Here is an 18,256-nt window from a genome sequence, read left to right as displayed (position 1 = left end):
AGTCACCTGTAGAGGGGCTGCTTAGCTGACTGCTCCCTGCTCAAGGTAACAGAGTGTACGGGAGGAGTCCATCAACTGTCAATCAAGAAGGATAAATGACTGCTTTCCCACAGTTTTGCTCATTCACAGGGGGAAAAATTTTGAAGTGCACTCATAATGAAGACCTAGGAGATAAATATTCTTTTCAGTATAGCAGTGCTGACCACCCAGCTATAAACTCCTAGGGAGAGCTGGGCCCCTTGATCTGCTTGCTCCAGTACCTACCATCTGCCTCCTTGGGAGTCCTGCTCATCTGCCATACGTATGTCCCAAGCCAAGACTGATCTGAGTCCTCTTGAGGCCTTACAAATGGGTACAAATAGGCATACTTGAAGTACTGAACCCATGCTTCGCCAAATGGCTTTTGTTGCTTTCCATCCTCTCCAGTCCCTGTAGCTGAAAGAGCTTAGCCCAGAAGAGGAGCAAATACAGATGACATAACATCCCCTGAAGCCACGGCAGGAGAATGCCCACCTAGTTGCCAAGCTATTCAGAAAAGAGCAGCAATCCACTGTAGTCTGATTCTATGGTTGTACATCAATGTAACTGTTGAAGTGATTTTGTGTTGCTGTTTAAGAAATCAGTGAGTCCAGATCCTCCTTGTGAAGCTCCTGACCCCTCAGGATCCTTCCATCCTCTAACTTTTCCATACCACTCTCAGTGCTCCACCCAGAGTCCGGTTGTGAATCCCAGCATCTGTCCTGATCCCCCACTGGATGGAGTCTTTCAGAGGACATCTACGTTGGGCTAATATCCACTTATAAGTGAGTATATACCATGCATGTCTTTCTGGGTCTGGGTTACCTCACTCAGGATGATCTTTTCTAGTTCCATTCATTTGCCTGCACAATTTCACAATTTCCTTGTTTTTGATAGCTGAGTAGTAGTCCATTGTGTAAAGGTATCACAATTTCTATATCCATTCTTCAGTTGAGGGACATTTAGGTTGAGGGACATTTCCAGATTTTGGCTATTTGGATCTGGACCCAGGGAGGCCTGCAAAAACTGATGCACCAACTAAGGACAATGCACGCAGAGCACCTAGACCCACCCACCCCCGATCTGATACAGCTGATGGACAGTTCAGTCTCCACATGGAGGGGCTTAGGGGGGAAGTGGGGACTGCCTCTGACATAAACTCTGGTGCCTGAGATTTGATCACTCCCCTTGGCAGGGTGGCCTTACAAGACCACAGAGGAAGGGGATTAAGACTATCCTGATGAGACCTGATAGGCTGTGGTCAGATGGTGGGGGGAAGAGGGCACCCCCTGTCGGAGGACTAGGGGAGGGGAATAGGGCAGAAGAGGGAGGGAGGGTAAATACAGGGGGATATGAGGAAAGGGGCGACAATCAGGATGTAATGTGAATAAATTACATAAAAATTAATTAATTAATTTTAAAAATTTAAAGAAAAAAGAAATCAGTGAGGTGTTTGTCAGCTTCTGGGTGTGGTTTACTCAAGAGAGAGCCATTTGTTAGCAACAGGCATTACACATACAGAAGGTCTCATTAGCTTTAGTTGCAGATGAAAAATAAGATTCCCAGAGCCCAGTCACATGCCTGAGAACCCGAGGCTGAAAAAGTGGGCAAGACCTCTGCCCAGGGCTGACTTTAAAACACTTAGCAAACTACACATAGGCCAACAAGACATTTTCACCTGGGACTCTGACAACTACTGGCTGTGCTGGCTAGTTTTTTGTCAAATAGGCAGAAGCTAGGATCTTTCAGGAAGACAGAAGCTCAGTTGAGAAAATATGTCCATTAGACTGCCCTGTTACAGAATCTGAGGGGCATTTTCCTGAGTAGTAGATTGGTAAGGAAGAGCCCAGCACACTGTGGGTGGTGCTGTTCCTTGGCAGGTGGTCTTAGGTTATGGCATTTCTTGGCAGCAAGCCATGGAGAGCAAGTGTCTTAGTTACGGTTTCCATTGCTGTGATGAAATTCCATGACCAAACGCAAGCTGTAAAGTTAAGGATTTGTTTATTTATTTATTGGCTTATGCTTCCATATTGTAGCCCATTATTGAAGGAAGTCAGGCCAGGAACTCAAACAGGACAGGAACCCAGAGGCAGGAGGTGAAGCAGAGGCCATGGAAGGATGCTGCTTACTGACTTGTTCCCCATGGCTTGCTCAGCATGCTTTCTTATAGAACCCAAGACCACCAGGCCAGGCATGGCCCCACCCACAATGGGCTGGGACATCACTCACTAATTAAGAAAATGCCTTACAGCTGGATCTCATGAAGGCATTTTCTCAGTTGAGGTTCCCTCTTTTCCAATGACTCTAGCTTGTGTCCAGGTGGCATAAAACTAGCCAAGACAATTGATCACTTGTCAATTTGATACACAAATATATCACTGTTAGGCCATAACCTTTCTTTTCGTGTTCACCCCCAAGATCACATATTAAAATCAACATCACAATATAAAACATTTTTGCAAACTTAAAAAAAAAAATCTCACATTCTCTACAAATTCAAACACTTTAAAATTCGGTCCATTTAAAAATCCAAAGGCTCTTTTAAAACCTAAAATCTATTTAAAATTTCAGTCCCTCAACTAGTGGGCTCTTGTAAAATAAAAAATGTTAAATCCTCCCTTCCTTCAAGAGGGAAGAACTAGGGCACAGTCACAATCTGGACAAAGCAAAACCAGACTCCAAAGTGGAAATAACTAAATGTCCAACTATCTGGGATTCACTCATGATCTTTGGGGCCCTTCCAAGGGGTTTGGGTCACTTCTCCAGCTCTGCCCTCTGTTAACACTCATAGCTTGCCTTCTAGGCTCTGTCTGGCTCTACTCCACACCTGCTGCTGTTCTTGTTGGCCATCCTATGGTACTGGCATCTCCAAAATGCTGGCGTCTCTGCTGCAACTGGGCTCCACTTTCACCAACAGCCTCTGTTGGGCTCTCTGCATGGTGCCAAGCCTCGATGTCACTCCATGATCCCTTCAACCCTGGGGCTTCAACAGCTACTGAGGCTGTACCTTCTCCAATGGCCTATCCAGGCCTCTCACAGTGCCAAGCCTCAGCCGCTCTCCAGGACCCCTGCATTCCTTCAAAACCAGCACCACCTGGGGGACTCTTACACATTACCAAGCTTGGCTGCCAGAGCAAGTTACCTCCTTGGCGGCCTCTGGAACACAGCTCCTCTGTGCTCCCAGGAAACACTTCTCAGGGGGTTTCACCTCAGTGATGCTGGTCTTTGATTAATCACCACTAATTTCTCAGCTCCAGCTGCCCAGCATCTACTGTCCCAGTAAGACAATGGTTTTACTTTAGTGGTTCTGGTTTCTAGTTTGCCAGCTGACCAGATGCCACAGATTCTTCACACAAATGGCCTGGTAGTCTTTGCTTCCCACTGAAACATCACCATCATCTCACTGCTCTCAACATTCTTATTTTCCAAACTCCTACAAAACAGTCCACCAAGCTCTATACACTTACTGGATTTTTCAGCCCCAAACCCCAAAGTCCTTCCACAATCCTCTGCAAAACAACATGGTCAGGTCTGTCACAGAAGTACACCACAATCCTTGTACCAATTCTGTCTTAGATAAGGTTTCTACTGCTGTGGTAAAACACCTTGACTGAAAGCAAGTTGTAGAGCAAAGGATGTAAGCCAAATTAACACCACGCCCCGCCCCATTTCTTCAGGTCATGGTCTTTATTATAGTAGAACACAAAGTAAGACAGCGGTTTACAGGCATATTTAGATAGTGAGAAAAACTTTCCTATGGACTACACAAAAGGTCACCTAACTACACTGCCACCTTCCCACCCACAAAAGACAGCCTCTCTCAGAGTTATGCAAAGATCAGCATAGTCATTAAGTGCAAGGTCCAAACAGAAGATGAGGTGCTCGCTGTAAATTAAACGGACGGAAGCAGCCTACCAAAGAGGAGTAGCATGTCCGATTTTATAAGGTTTTTGGCCATAAAACTGGTTACTTTTGTATATGGCACTAAAGTTTATTCCTTTTTTAAGCTAGTGATATTTTCTGGTTTATCTAAAAAATTGATTATACTATTTCCAAACTCAATTATTATATAAGCTAAATTCCACTCCTGAGCTAAGTAAGTGTAGGAACTGTCTATTATTACCCAATTCAAGCATAATGAGAAAGGTTTACTTAAGACGAGACAGGGTAACACAGGGACTTTTCTTCACTCTTCACTGTAAGTAGCATACATTTCTGGAGCCTCCCACTGTGTTCTAGAGAGGCTAGCCACTGGGATGACTAATGTGGAGCATGTTCTTGTGTTTGAAATGCCTACCATAAAGGTGAGGTAGCAAAGCTGACCCACATGAAAATCTCAATAAGCAGAAAATAAGACACATGATGATTAAGCTAGCGTACATAGAAATATAAGCACACAATTACTTAATATATTTTAAAACAAGGAAAAGATTTTGAAATAAATATGGCAGAATGTTAACACTGTTGATTCTCTGTCCTGTCTCCATGAGGACTTGTTCTATAGTTCACGGTGTTCTTGGGCCTGAAGGATGGCACAGCAGGTTAATGACCTTGTCACCAAGCCTGCTGACCTGAGTCCCATCCCCGGGATCCATGTAATGGAAAGAGAGGGCCTGATTCATAAAGTTGTTCTCGACTTCTTCATGTACACCATGGTATGTGTGTGTGCATGCGTTTGTGTATTTGTGTGTGCACTCTCACATGTATGCACATGTGTGCTTATAGATGAAGAAATCAGGAGTCAACATCTGGAGTCGCCCTCTATTACTGTCTACCTTGTCTTCTGAGGCAGTGTCTCACTGATTGTGAAGCTCACTGGCTGGCCAGCAGGCCCCAGTGATCTCCTGCCCCTGCCAGCCCAGTACCAGCTTTATAGGTGTTTGCCACCATAGCCTCCTTTTTACATGGGGTCTAAGGATCATGGTCAAGTCTTTGTACTTATACTGACTAAGCCATCTATCTCCCTGGCCCCCAAAGGAAACAGCACATAAATAATTATCTCAACTAATATGTGAAAGGCTGGGTCGATTGGTATTTGGTGGCTTCAGGCACTGATGAGATTACTGTGCCGCCACCACCTCCAACTGCCAATAGTTCCTCCTAGACACATGCCTGACAAAATAGTTTAGTCAGAGTTTCCCAGTTATGAATAAGACACTGATGCACTGAGGCTCAGCTCCCTGCTGTTGTGGTAGCTGCTGATGACAAACACCAGGCTCAGCCAGGACCCTGGTACTTGACCTTCAGGTGTAGAGTTGGATCCTCGGCTCCCAGAATGATCTCATTGGCCTCTGAGGGTGGCAGAGCTACCTAGGCTGCCTTGGATGGCTACCAAGGTAACCATGGAGAAGGGGCAAAGTCAGAGAGTTGAAAACAGGAGGAACTGCCCACTGGAGTTTAATTACCTCCATTAATAGTATCCTTCAGGAACCGTGAGGCATTATCTTGTTTAAGGTTTACTAGTGGGTCTGACAATCCCTTTTGCTGTCTCTCTTTCTGTTTCCTACTGAACACGAGGTGAACTTTACCCTCTGCTCCACTCCCACTGCCGTGACCTTCCGCCCAGCAAATCGCTTAGAAAGGACAGCAAGCATTGAGAGGCAAAGCGGACACAAACCCCCATCCCTAGCCCGGAAGCTGTCTCCAGCTGATAACCACTTGTAAATACAAAATGTTTGCTTTCTCCGATGATGTCTCACTGTGGATACAAACCACTCTTTTCTTTTTTTTTCTCCTGAGACAGGGTCTCTCTGTGTAGCCTTGGCTGTCCTGGACTCACTTTGTGGACCAGACCGATCTGGTAAAGCCTCAGTTGATGGGAGTGGTACCACCTGTCTCTACTCCCTTGAAGGTCTCTCCAGGGAGATACCCCACTTCAGAAAAGCCCCAGCGTTTCTGGGGATCAATAGTGCTCCTCTCTGCCCCACCCTGCCCTGCCTCTCACTACCGACTCAAAGGCCCAGAATAAATGTTACTAGAACAACATGGGGGGAGGGGGTGAGAAGCAGTGTTTATTCTCTCACTCGCGATTTGTCCACAGGGCGTGATCATCAGGCTGAGCCCCACTCTTCCCATTCCCCAAAAGGGGAGGGAGAGATTAGCAAGTTGGTGGCAGAGTGGAGCAGATGAGGGCTTCGAATAGACAAGGAGCAGTTTCTTGAGTTTCTCCCTGGGAGCAGCTGAGCCAGGGAGAGCCTTGTAGCTCTGCAGAAGCCTTGGAAGGGTACAAGACTCACAGGGCAGAGGGACAGAGAAAACAAAGGAATGCCTGGGTGTCATCCAGCCAAGGATGTGTTCAGAGGAAGAGCACAGTGCGAGCTCCAGGCTGAGCTCTGGGGACCAGGCCCTGAGCTGCTGTTCTTAACATCTGACTAAACTGATTTCTACTACACACCCCATCCCCTCCCTGCCCAGCTACCTCAGCTCCCTTCCAGGTGACACACACACCTACAGTGGACACCTGGGCCACGCAGTACTGCCATATCCCCCCCCCCCAACTGTTCTTTGCTAACTACCTGCTTGACATTTATTTCAAGGAGGGACTGCTTGTGAGAAATAACAGACTGTAGGGAGAGGGGAAAAGAGTACATGCCAGCCTTGACCAGCCAAACTGTAAAGCTATCAAGTCAACAGCACAGCTCCTGCCCCAGGCAGGCCACAGTCTGCTCAACAGCCTTTTGCCTTTCTAGGACATACCATGGCCCAAGTGCCATGCTCTGGATAGAGAGCGAGCCACCTGCCACGGTCCCAACTTCTTGGGCTGCACCTGTTTCTTTGGGAAGTGGAACAGCAAGCTTTGTCCCTGAGGTGCAATGGGGAGCCGGCTCTATGACAAGAGCCTCAAAATATACTCGAAGGCAGCACAGAGGCACAATGTCCTTTTCCTTGACCCATTTTCCCTGCCTCAAGTCTCAGGTGTGCACCAGCCACATTGTGCAGCCTAGATTTGTACCCCAGGGCATCAGAAAAAGGAGACTGGGCCATATATGTGAGTCCCCTACAACTGGGGGCGGGGAATAGAAGAGACAAACAAGAAAGCCGTAGCACAGCGCTTTGTGTAGCATCTGAGTGCGATCAGCATGGGTGCTAGGAATTCAAGGGACAAAGGGACACTGTGGGTTGGGAATGGAAGGAGTGGGAGGACTTAGGTGGTCAGGCATCCAGTTAGGAACAAGTCAGGAGACTTCAGCAGAACTTGGCTAGGAGCATGAGTTAGAGCAGATGTCATGCATGTAAAAGATGCTTGACTGAACAGTGAATCACTGGGCTTCAGGGTGGACTCCTAGCGAAGCTGACCATTCAAAGGGAGACTTCCATATCAGTGTGTGGGGTGGAAATCAAGGCCATTCAAATTTCAACAAAATAGTAGCTATTCTGCATGGCAGGGCTGTGATGTGCCTTTACAACCTCGGGAATGAAGGCTCCTTCCCCACACGCAGGGGGTAGCATGAGCTGACAGCATCGGCTCTCAGCCCCCACCCCTACCCCCACCCCTACCTTGGAATTGTCTTAGGTAAGGAGAGCTCTTTCTCCAAGGTTATGTCCCCTCCCAAGGAGAGTCCTGATCACACAGTGCCACAAAGACCTAACCTCTCTCCTCAAATGTGAAGGGCCATCCCAGTTGAGAGGTCCTGTGTTCAGCTGTGGCTGCCTCTGTTTCTCCCTCTTGCTCCTTTTCTTTGGTCTTGATCCTGAAAGCTTGCCTTAGTCCACATCTTGCACTCTACTGTCTGGCTGGGAGCCTGCTTCTAAGGGAGCCTGGCCCAACCACAGCACCTTCCCACACAAATACACTCATTTATGTTAAATTTTTAAATAAATATTTAAAATATGTATAAATAAGTAAGCAAATGCTAAATTTTAAATAATTTTAAAGAAGACAAAAATGTGAATATATTGAAGATATAATCAAGACTCATAAACTTCATGTTGTTAAAATTATTTTTTTTTTAATTTCTAGAAAAAGTCTTAACCAAAGTTAAAAGGATAGAAAACATAAATAGTGTTAAACCACTAATTGACAGAGTATATCCAAAAGAAAAAAAAACTTAGATGTGGATATCTATAGAGCTAACACTACTGAATTTTCACAGGATAGCCTCAAAAACTTGCACGAACAGCAGGTTTGGATTTTTGTAATTTATTTATTTTGTGTGGCAGTGGTTTGCATGCACACATATCATGTGTGTATGTGGTGTCTGCAGAGGCCAGAAGAGGGCCTTAGATTTCCTAAGACTGGAGTTACAGACATAGATCACCATGAAGATGCTAGGAATTGAACCCAGGTCCTCTGGAAGGACAGTCAGTGTTCACTGCCTCTGAGCCATCTCTCCGGCCCCCAAAGAACAGGCTTAAATGGACTGTTCATAATTCATTTCACAGACAGTACAGGAAAGGTAATACATGCCAAGATCATTATAGCTGAAAATGACAGTCAACGAACTCATTGCCTCGCACATGAAAAGCTAGGCACTGAGCATCTGTCCGTATAATCTTTTGGGAAGCACTTTTATGACACTGGGTGTTTTTATATGGTTTGAGCTTGCTTCAAACCCCAACTCCTTTGTCTTAGCTTCCCGGGTGCTGGGATCACAGGTGTGCACTACCGGGACCAGTTGTATGAGTGTGATTTACCACGTTAAAAGATTAGAGATAAATAACACATCATCCAATAGATGTGTATGTAAGAAAAGGATTTTTTTTTTAAAAAATGACTTTGTAGCATAGTCTATGAGAACACGAAACTGTCTTAATTGCTTTAAGACATCTACCAAAAATACTAAAATCTAAGTAAATAGTCCCAGTGGTGAGCAGTTCTTGTCATTCTATTTATAATCAGGATTTACAATACCATGTACAAAAATTAACAGAACATGGCTAAAAACCTCAGCATGAGAGCAAAAGCTATAAAAACACTTCTAAGACAGTATATGTATCAGTCTTTGCGATCCTGTCCTAGGTGATGGCTTACAAATGGATAGTTAAACAGCAGTAACAATGAAGTGATGGCTCATGCCTCATCTGTTGGGGTGTCTCTGTTCTTCCTCACCTACCTAAGGTATTCTCTGATTGGCTTTAATAAAAATAATAGCCAATAGCCAATAGCTGGGCAGGAAGTGGAAGGCAGGACTCTGGGAAGATGAGGGGAGACAGACATGACTATGGGCCTAGAAGGTATATCTTTTTTAAGAATATTTTTATTTGTTTTTATTTTATGTACATTGATATTTGACTGTATGTATGTATATGTGAGGTTGTTGTTGGATCCCCTGGAACAGGAGTTATAGGCAGTGTGAGCAGCCATGTGGGTGCTGGGAATTGAATCCGGGTCCTCTGGAAGATCAGTCAGTACTCTTAACCACTGAGCCATCTCTCCAGCCCTGGAAGATATATCTTATGGGTTAAAGTCGATGAATCAGTTGAGAGTCTTCCCAGCTAAGGTCTAAGCTTTGAAATATTAAAAGGTCTTGGTGTCACCCAGGTGTGGTGGCATCTTTAATCCCAGCACTCGGGAGGCAGAGGCAGGTGGATCTCTGTGAGTTTGAGGCCAGCCTGGTCTACAAAGCAAGTCCAGGACAGCCAAGGCTATACAGAGAAACCCTGTCTCAAAAACAAAGCAAAAACCTTGGTGTCTTTATTTATATGGCCTAAAGGGCCGCCCTGCGTCTTAGACCTTTTCACCAGGAGACATAAGCCACTGGTGTCTACAACATTCATCAAAAGTTTCAACTTTGTGCTTCAAAGAACACCAGTGAGAAGATGAGGCTAGGGTGTGGCTGAGAGGTAGCTTATGTGCCTGACATGATCCACGCCCTGGTTTGATCCACAGGGCCACAGACATTTTATTTTTAAAATAAAGTACAGGCAGGGGAGGTGGCTCAGCAGGTTCTGTTCCCAGCGCCCATATGGTGGCTCCTAACCCTCTGCACCTCCAGATCCAGGCAATCTGACCCCTTTTCTGACTTTTGTGGGTACTACAAGCATGTGGTACACATGAATGCATGACGCAAAACACTCATACACAATAAAAGTAAGTAAGTAAATCTCACTGCTGGAGAGATGGCTCAGCAGATAAGAGAACTGGCTGCTCTTCCAGAGGACGCACATTTGATTACCAGCAGTTCACAACCTTTTATAATTCCAGTCTCTGGGAATCTGACTTCTTCTGCCCTCTAAGGGCACCAGGCACACATATGGTACACAGAACATACATGCAGGCAAAACACCCATACACATAACAATAAATGAGTTTAAAATTTTTTTAATTTAAAAAAATAAATGAACTGGAAAATATAATTCATAGAATGGTAGAAATTGTCAGTAATGCACGATAAGTAACTTACACTTGGAATATATAAAAGACTTAAAATTTTTTAAAAGACAAATACTCCAATTTTAAAGTAGGCGAAGGACCTGAATAGACATTTTTCCCAAAGATGAGACACACAGTCAATGACCATATAAAAATTTGTTCCACCCCATCACTCATCTGGAAAGGCAAGCCCAGTGGGACACTACCTCAAACCCATGAGGGTGGCTGTAATCAAGAAGAGTAGTGTGACGAATTTGTCACACACGAGAGCCCAGAACACACTGCTGAGTGTGGGGTGGTGCGGGAACATCTGCACCTCATCCCGTGGCAGACATGGGCTATTGCATGGTCAGTAACCCCGCCCACAGACACAGAGCCTGGAGAGCTGGAAATATCGCTGCCACGGAAACATCTGCGCACACACTAGTCCTGACAGCAAAAATAGAAACAGCTTCAAGATCTGTGACTTGAAGAATGGCTAAGCAACCCTCTCCCAGCCTGACATTCCAGAGGCAGCCCCTTCCTACTCATGGGTCAAGGCATTCATTCCTCAGGGGGCGCTTTGTGATTAGCCCTCTGTCACTTGCCATCTGGTCCCTCCTGTTCCATCCGGCTCTATCACACAGATCAGAGAGGTGTCCATGATGAGTTCTGAGTCCAGGACTTTGCACACACCAGGCAAATACTCCACCACTCAGCTACACCCCTTATCCTTAAGACCAGTATTTTTCTAACTAAAGGTATACTCCCAATAGTTGGTTATAAAGCCAAATTTAATGGATTGTTCCCAGGTTTTTAAAAAAAAGAAATGTTTTACCATGGTGAAAATACACAGCCCGGGGCCAGCAAGAATTCAGCCTGACAACCAGTTTGCTCTCCAGGATCCACACAGTGGAAGGAGAGAATCGACTCCCAGCAAGTTGACCTCTGACCTGCACACTCATGCCCTGGCACCTGCTCACATACATATACAAGAAATCAGTAAGTCTAAAAATGTCACAGTCTGAACTTGGCCATTTTACCCAACTGTGAGTGTGCAGCTAGTGGCAGTAAGCTCAGCAACTTTCATTTTTTTTTTTCTTCTTCCCCAGCAGAAATGTTTTCCCCATTAAATGATGACTAAGATCTTGTCCTCCTCAAGGCCCTCAGCTATCGCCTTTCTACCATCTGTCTCTGTGTTCGACAACTCCAGACACCTCATCAAAGTGCAGTTACAAAGTGCCTGGTCCTTTAGTCTGTCTCATTTCATTTAACATAAGAGCTTCAAGGTTCTTCCATGTTGCAGTCTGTTAGAACCTTCTTCTGAAGACTGAATAATAAATATTTATATATGGAGGGAGGGAGAGAGAGGGGAGGGTGGGGGAGAGAGACAGCCTAGCTAGCCTGGAATTCACTATGTAGACCGGGCTGAGATCCACTTGTCTCTGCCTCCCAAGTGCTGGGATTAAAGGCATGTGTCACCATTCCCTGCTTTCATCATATTTTTAATGAAATAGAAAAATGAATGGTTTTTTTCAGTGCTGGAGGTTGAATCCAGGCCACGCTGAATTACAGGCATTACACTATTACCGCTGAGCTACATCCCCAGCCCTAGGAGGTTCTTCTAAAGATTTTACCATTTTCATTTTGTGTGTATGAGTGTTTGCCTGCATATGTGGAAAGTGCACTGTGTTTGTAGATTGCCCACAAAGGCCAGAAGAGGGTGCTGGACCCTCTGGAACATGGAACTACATATGGTTGTGAGCCATCATGTTGATGCTGGGAGCCAAACCCAGGTCCTCTGAAAGAGGCTGTTGAGTAGAAAATATCGAGCACATTTTTTTCATAGTAAACCAAGCATTGCTTTACAGAGTGTTGCCCCTGAGCTGGATGTATTTTCTTACTGAGCATCACAATAGTAGAAGCTCAGAACACACTGCTGTGCTGGCAGGTGATTCCAAACACCGCATTGATAGCCTGGTTCTTCCCCATGTGTCATTTTAGAGTTTCTTTCCAAAGAGGTGTTGGCTTGCTCCAGACAGACTGCCATCCATGTCCAAGCAGGTACAGACTCAAACCCATAGTTCCCACTCTCTGACACGCCCCTTCGTTCACACTCTGTGGCCATCTACCCTGGCTGGGCAGTGCAGCCCTCACCCTGCTCTGTAGACTGCTCAAGCCTTCCTGTCTTCACTTCTTGCTGGCGCTTCTGAACCCCACCTCCACCTGTGCCCACGGATCACTCCTCGGGTCTTTAAGACCTCTCATGTAAGCCAAATGAGCCTTTTCCTGAAGCAGCTCCCTCCCACCCTTGCCATGCCTCCATGCATGCCCTACTGTCGTCCTCCAGCCCACACGCTCCCTTTCTCTGCACCTGGGGCCTTGTGCATGATATCCTCAGCACTTCCAGTGGTACTCAGTGGAAAGTAAGTGATCAGGGTACAGCACATACTCAGTTTACATAGTAAGTACTCAGTGTATATCAAGTACTTAGTGTACAGTAAGCACTCAGTTTATATAGTAAGCACTCAGTGTACAGTAAGCACTCAGTTTATATAGTAAGTACTCAGTGTATGCCAAGTACTCAGTGTACAGTAAGCACTCAGTTTATATAGTTACTACTCAGTATACAGTAAGCACGCAGTGTATACCAAGTACTCAGGTTATATAGTAAGTACTCAGTGTATACCAAGTACTCAGTTTATATAGTAAGTACTCAGTGTACAGTAAGTACTCAGTTTATATAGTAAGTACTCAGTGTACAATAAGTACTCAGTATATAGTAAGTACTCAGTGTGCAGTAAGCACTCGGTGTATAGTATTTGGTGTACAGTAAGTACTCCGTGTACAGTAAGTACTACTAAGTCCAAAGCAGACATCTGAAGCCAATTGCATTGCCAAGTCTGAAGCAAAACACATGACAACTTTGTTCCTTCCTGGTTCTTTCCTCCCAAGCCACAGTGTGTGCCTTCTGCTGCAGAGAGATAGCACTAGCTAGGCTACTGAGCTGGTCTCCTTGCTCCCTATCAAGATATGTCCTTAGAATTTTAGTGGCTTACGATAGTCCTTGTCAAAAGTGCTCATTGCACATTCCAGGGAAAGACTGGGGGTTCAAAATAAATAAGTAGATAAATAGATAAATAAATGTGCATCGACTAACGTCACCCACTCCCTTCTATAGCAACTTCTTCTAACGTCACTAGATGAGCTTGCCACCCTTGTGCCTCTAGTGGGCTCTTCAGAATCCCCTGAATGGTGTTTTCACTTTTGAACAGCTGAGGTCACAGCCCCGGTGTCTCTCCTTCCCCAAGCCTCCCTGACAATACCCAGACAACCTTGCTTCTCAGGCGCTTTTACCAGTTACTACCCTACTCAAGGACCACAAGATCTATGACCAAGCTCAATCGTCCTCAGCCTTTGCAGAACCTCACTGCCATATGACACATCCCAGGATGTCCCCTGCCCCCTTACATCATGAGATCCATCTTTTCATTGTGTCCCTTCCAATAACTACACCTAAGTACACACCCAGGCACGCATTCACACACATACACACACATACACACACACACACACACATGCACATTCGCAAGCTCTTACCTTCAATCATCTGTTCATTATCCATATTTATTGATGATTTCTTATTGCCAAACACACGTGCAGCCTCAAGCAAACCATAACCCCTACCTCACAGCTTCTGGCCCAGAGCAGTTTTCAACCTCAGCACCACTGACATTTGGGGCTGAAACATCTTTGTTGTGACAGGTAATTTGGACCTTAAGGAGTTTTCAGGTCCAGGCCCCTCTACCCACTTCCTCTTGGATGCCAGTGGCATCTCTTCTTTCCTTGTGACAACCAAAGGTGTGGCTTCTCTAATCTCTAAGTGTGAAATTGGCCTGGCAGAGATCTACTGGCCTATGGCATCAAGTGGAGCCTGCTGCTGGTCCCTCAGGGGACCTGCTAGAGAGCCAGGCTTCCAGATGACAGCCTAGAAGGGAGTTCAACGCAAGGGTTCAGGAACCTGCATCTCTGGGTCTTTTCGGGGAACTGTAGTGCAGGACTTTGCTGTTTCCAGATAGATAGAAAACAAACACTCGGGTGGAGCCAACTCATAGCAACTGTGATGTGTGAGGACATAGAACACATAAGCAAATGAGTCAGCTGCAAGGCACAGGACCAGGGAAGCCTGAAAACAGACCAGAAATGGAATGGGATCAGGTAGGGGAGAGATGGGAAGGGGCAGGGCCATGCCTGCATCCTGTGCTCCAGCCAGGCCACTGCTTCCTTCCATTACAGATGTGCATGTCCCCACCCCTATCCAGATCTGGGCTGCCTTCAAGGTCCACGAGAGACCCATGCCCGCTGGCACTCCAGCCCATCGCGCTTCTCAGACACGTACTTCTCATCTCACTTGGGGCCATTTGTTTCCCCAGGTGGGCTTCAATCCCACTGAGCACCAGGACTGCACCACTGACTTCTGTATAGCACCCTTTCCTTGGCTCCCTTCCCGGATGGAACATACACCAGTCTTGACTGTTTGGTTGCATTAAGCAAAGTTCCTCGAGTGAGGGTTTTATCTGCTGTTTAAGGGTCGGGGTGTCTGAGAGATGGAGAATGAAGTGAGAAGGAACCAACGCACCTGCTGGGCTCTGAGCAGCTAGCCTGTCCATCCAAACTCAGGCAGGGTTTGCCAGAACAATCTGGCAATAGCCTGGTTGGCACCTACTATGGCCCTGGTGGCTCTTTCCTGTCCTACCAGCTCTAGGAGCCCCGGTAATTCTGGGGATTTACCAGCAGAGGGCAGAGACCAAGAGCTGCCCCACTGAGAAGCAGGTGTCAAGACCCAGCAAGGCTGCACAGCCCACAGTTCAGGAACATCTCACAGAGGGCTGATCAAATCCAACAGGTCCAGAGACTGGAGAGTGTTTTCAAGCCAGCAGTGCCACACAGAGCACGAAGGGAAGAAAGCTGGCTGGGGAAGTCGGGAGCAGTAGGTGGCTGGAAATGAATGCAAGAGGCAAGGGGCCAGCCACATGGTCCTCAGCTTCCCTGTTGGGCACAAATCACCAGCAGCACCCCTCACTCTCCCACTCTTGGGGCAGCCCAGACTGGGAGCAAATGCGATCAGTGCAAACCTCAAGGCTGGAAAGAGAACAGAATTCTATTATTGGGGCACTTCTGAGAAAAAAAATCATGCCTATCCATTTGAGTGGAAGGCAGTGAGGTTAGACAGGCACTGGTGATGAAGACGCCTCCAGCATAGAGGAGGAGAGAGTTCTCACCTCCAGTCAGGCAGGTGGCCGGCAGCAGCTCCGGCTCCACCAGGCAGCAGAACTACAGGAGCCTAGAGTGTCCGTGTAGCTTCCACACAGAGACTGAGGCTGTGCCTGAATTTTGAATGGCATCTTACTACCCTCTCTCTTCAAGGAGCTTGGCTCTGGTTGGAAGACTGAGAGGGCAAAGTTCTTGCTGTTTCTCTGACCTCTGATGCTAAGGATCTGAAAGAACCATCTGCTTTGGAGGCAGTCAGGTTGTCTCGGACCTAGTAGAATTTGCTGTCCCCGTGGGTGGCCACAGACCACTACCACCCCACCTAGTCGGGAGTTCCTGGGGAAAAAAAGCTTTTATCTCTGTGATCCCTACAAATATTTAGAGCTTGCCAAACTAAGAAGAAGAAAACTGGCCTTTGACCTTCCAGCCGCAGCCAAATAAATGGCCACGGAAATGTAGATTTGGGGAACAGAGCGGTTTTGCTGCTTGGCATTCCAAGCTGCTGCCCACGTCCACAACAGAACAAAGTTCACACACACACACACACACACACACACACACACACACACACACACCACGACAGGCGTACAGCTGCTGCTGCCCTCTGGCTGGCAGCAGAGATACCCAGGCTAAGGGCAGATAGCCTGTCATCTGCTCCCAGAATGCTATAGCCAACGCATCTGCCACCTCTGGGCCCGTTGTGTCCCACCCCTCGGACTTTCTTACCTCTTGATGTAGCTCCTGCTGTACAGGATCTGCTGCAGCAATGTCACCAAGGCGAAGGCGCAGATAAAGATGAAGAGCAAAGTTCGGTTCCCCAACAAATCCCGGTTGGCCGAGGGGTCTGCGTAGCGCATCCTGGCGGTCCGGCGCCGCGGACGCACCGTACGGGGTGGCGTGGCTATCTCGCGCGCTGTGCGGGGGGCCCCCGGGGCCGTTAGGTGGACTGTCACGGTGCACAGAAGGGCAGAAGACTTCTTCGCAGGGCAAAGTTTCCCGCGGGCGCAGCGGCAAAAGGACTGGGCTCGCAGCGCTGAGATCTGCAGAGCCCCAGGCCGGCCCTCGCGTGCTGCGGCTTCTGAGAGCCTGTGTCCCGCAGCAACCTATCTGCCGGTAGAGGGGCGACGGCAGGTGCGGGAGCCGGGCCGCCCTCCCGCCGAGGTGATGACCAATGGGGAGCCGGGCCGAGACTTAACGCACCGCGCCGCCCCCTCTGGGTCGGCTGTGGGTCGCCGGCTCCGGGTGCGTGGGGCAGGCCGGGGGACAGCGAGTCTGATCCCCAAGTCTGCAGCCAGAGAGTGCGAAGCTTGGCCTTGGATGCTGCTGAGGAGACGTGGGCGACGCAACCTCTGGAGGCTGGGCGGTGGGGAGGGGGAGCGGAGAGGCTCAAAGGGCCGGGTTGGAATCCTTGGGTTCAGAGGAGCGCGGGGACAAGCGCAGACCGCAAAGCTAGCCTCATCGGAGACGAGTATTTGCATGCGGTGCTCAGGACACTGAGTCACCGCCGCGGCCGCGTCCTCGCGCGCTGCTGGAGAATCTGCCGTGAAAGCGGAGCAAGGTCAGCCAGGCAACCCTTCAAGGACGGCGCGCGCGGCCCCTGAATGCTAATGGCTCCAGGGGCTGTCCTTGGGACCTGGACTCCCAACTCATGCTGAGCAGAAAATCAGGGTCTACGACCCCTCCCCCCTACTCCCCCACTCCCTCACATGCCCGAGCTTCTACCCTCTCACCATCTGCAGCTCGCAGCCTTTCGTCAATAATCCTGTTGTCAACCAGACACTGGGACTTTGTCTCATCCTTGGAACTATTCATAGACCGTAGGTCAGCAGCCGGTGGCCTTCGGGTATTATGGTTGCCCAAAGCTTTAAGGAGTCACTGGGTCCAGCAATGAGCACGCACGCTTCGGTGTAAGCTGGAGAAAACGATTCCAAAGATGCACCGGGAAAGCCGTGGTATAGCAGAAATCCTTACCCCGAAGAACGCCACCTGTACGGGGTTCCCGGCTAGCTACAGCCATCCTGACACTGCACAGGCTTGGGAATTAGTCACATGCACCGAGCATCCACTACTCAACTCACTCTGTATGCTAGGGTGTCCTTCCCAGGACCTCCTAGACACTCCCGAGATTCCAGAATCAGGCCTGCTTTGCACTTGTAACTTGATAAAACTAGAATCGCAGCAAGAAAAAGCATTTTTGTGGGAAATGCCCAAACTCCAAACCCTTAAACCTTCGCAGCCAGCAATTTCTATGATTAGGGAGCTAGCAATGATTGCAATTTGTGTTCATCCACAGGGCTGAAACACTAAGCACTATCTTTGAAGAATTTGTGTATTTTTGCATCCAGTGTACCTGTGGGTAGGCTTCTTTGCGAATAAGTGGGGTAACCCAGAAATCTGGAAGCTCATCATTGCATGATTAGCATAGACTCCCTTAGCGGCTTTCTCATCAACCTTTAATTGCTCTCACATATGCTAATGAATTTTCACCTCCTATCTTCTATACTTGGATGGGCCAAAGTGCAAGTTACCTAAAGGGGTTCACCTAGCAAGAAGTCTTTGGACTTCAGATGTCCTGTACATACTGAAATGGGCGCACTCCAGTGTACCCCAACAACAACAACAGCAACACTGGTTTACTGTTTTGCTCTAAAAGTTGCATCACCCGCCTCACCTAGG

At 47.6% G+C, this 18,256-nt stretch overlaps 1 protein-coding gene across 4 annotated transcripts in view; it reads right to left on the bottom strand.

Moving 5' to 3' along the window:
- St8sia5 (ST8 alpha-N-acetyl-neuraminide alpha-2,8-sialyltransferase 5) overlaps nucleotides 1-16,761 on the bottom strand; it is a 59,913-nt gene extending 43,152 nt beyond the window's left edge. For all 4 annotated transcript variants that reach the window (XM_051163693.1, XM_051163695.1, XM_051163694.1 and 1 more), the window contains exon 1: nucleotides 16,307-16,761. In XM_051163693.1, coding sequence (XP_051019650.1) covers nucleotides 16,307-16,437 — 131 coding nt within the window. In that variant the 5' untranslated portion in view covers nucleotides 16,438-16,761. The remainder of the gene's footprint in view (nucleotides 1-16,306) is intronic.
- Nucleotides 16,762-18,256: the final 1,495 nt, after the last annotated feature.

Source organism: Acomys russatus, chromosome 20, assembly GCF_903995435.1.
Source record: "Acomys russatus chromosome 20, mAcoRus1.1, whole genome shotgun sequence".
Lineage (NCBI taxonomy): Eukaryota > Metazoa > Chordata > Mammalia > Rodentia > Muridae > Acomys > Acomys russatus.
Note: the sequence above shows the minus strand (reverse complement) of the source record. Positions and strands in the feature narration are given on the sequence as shown.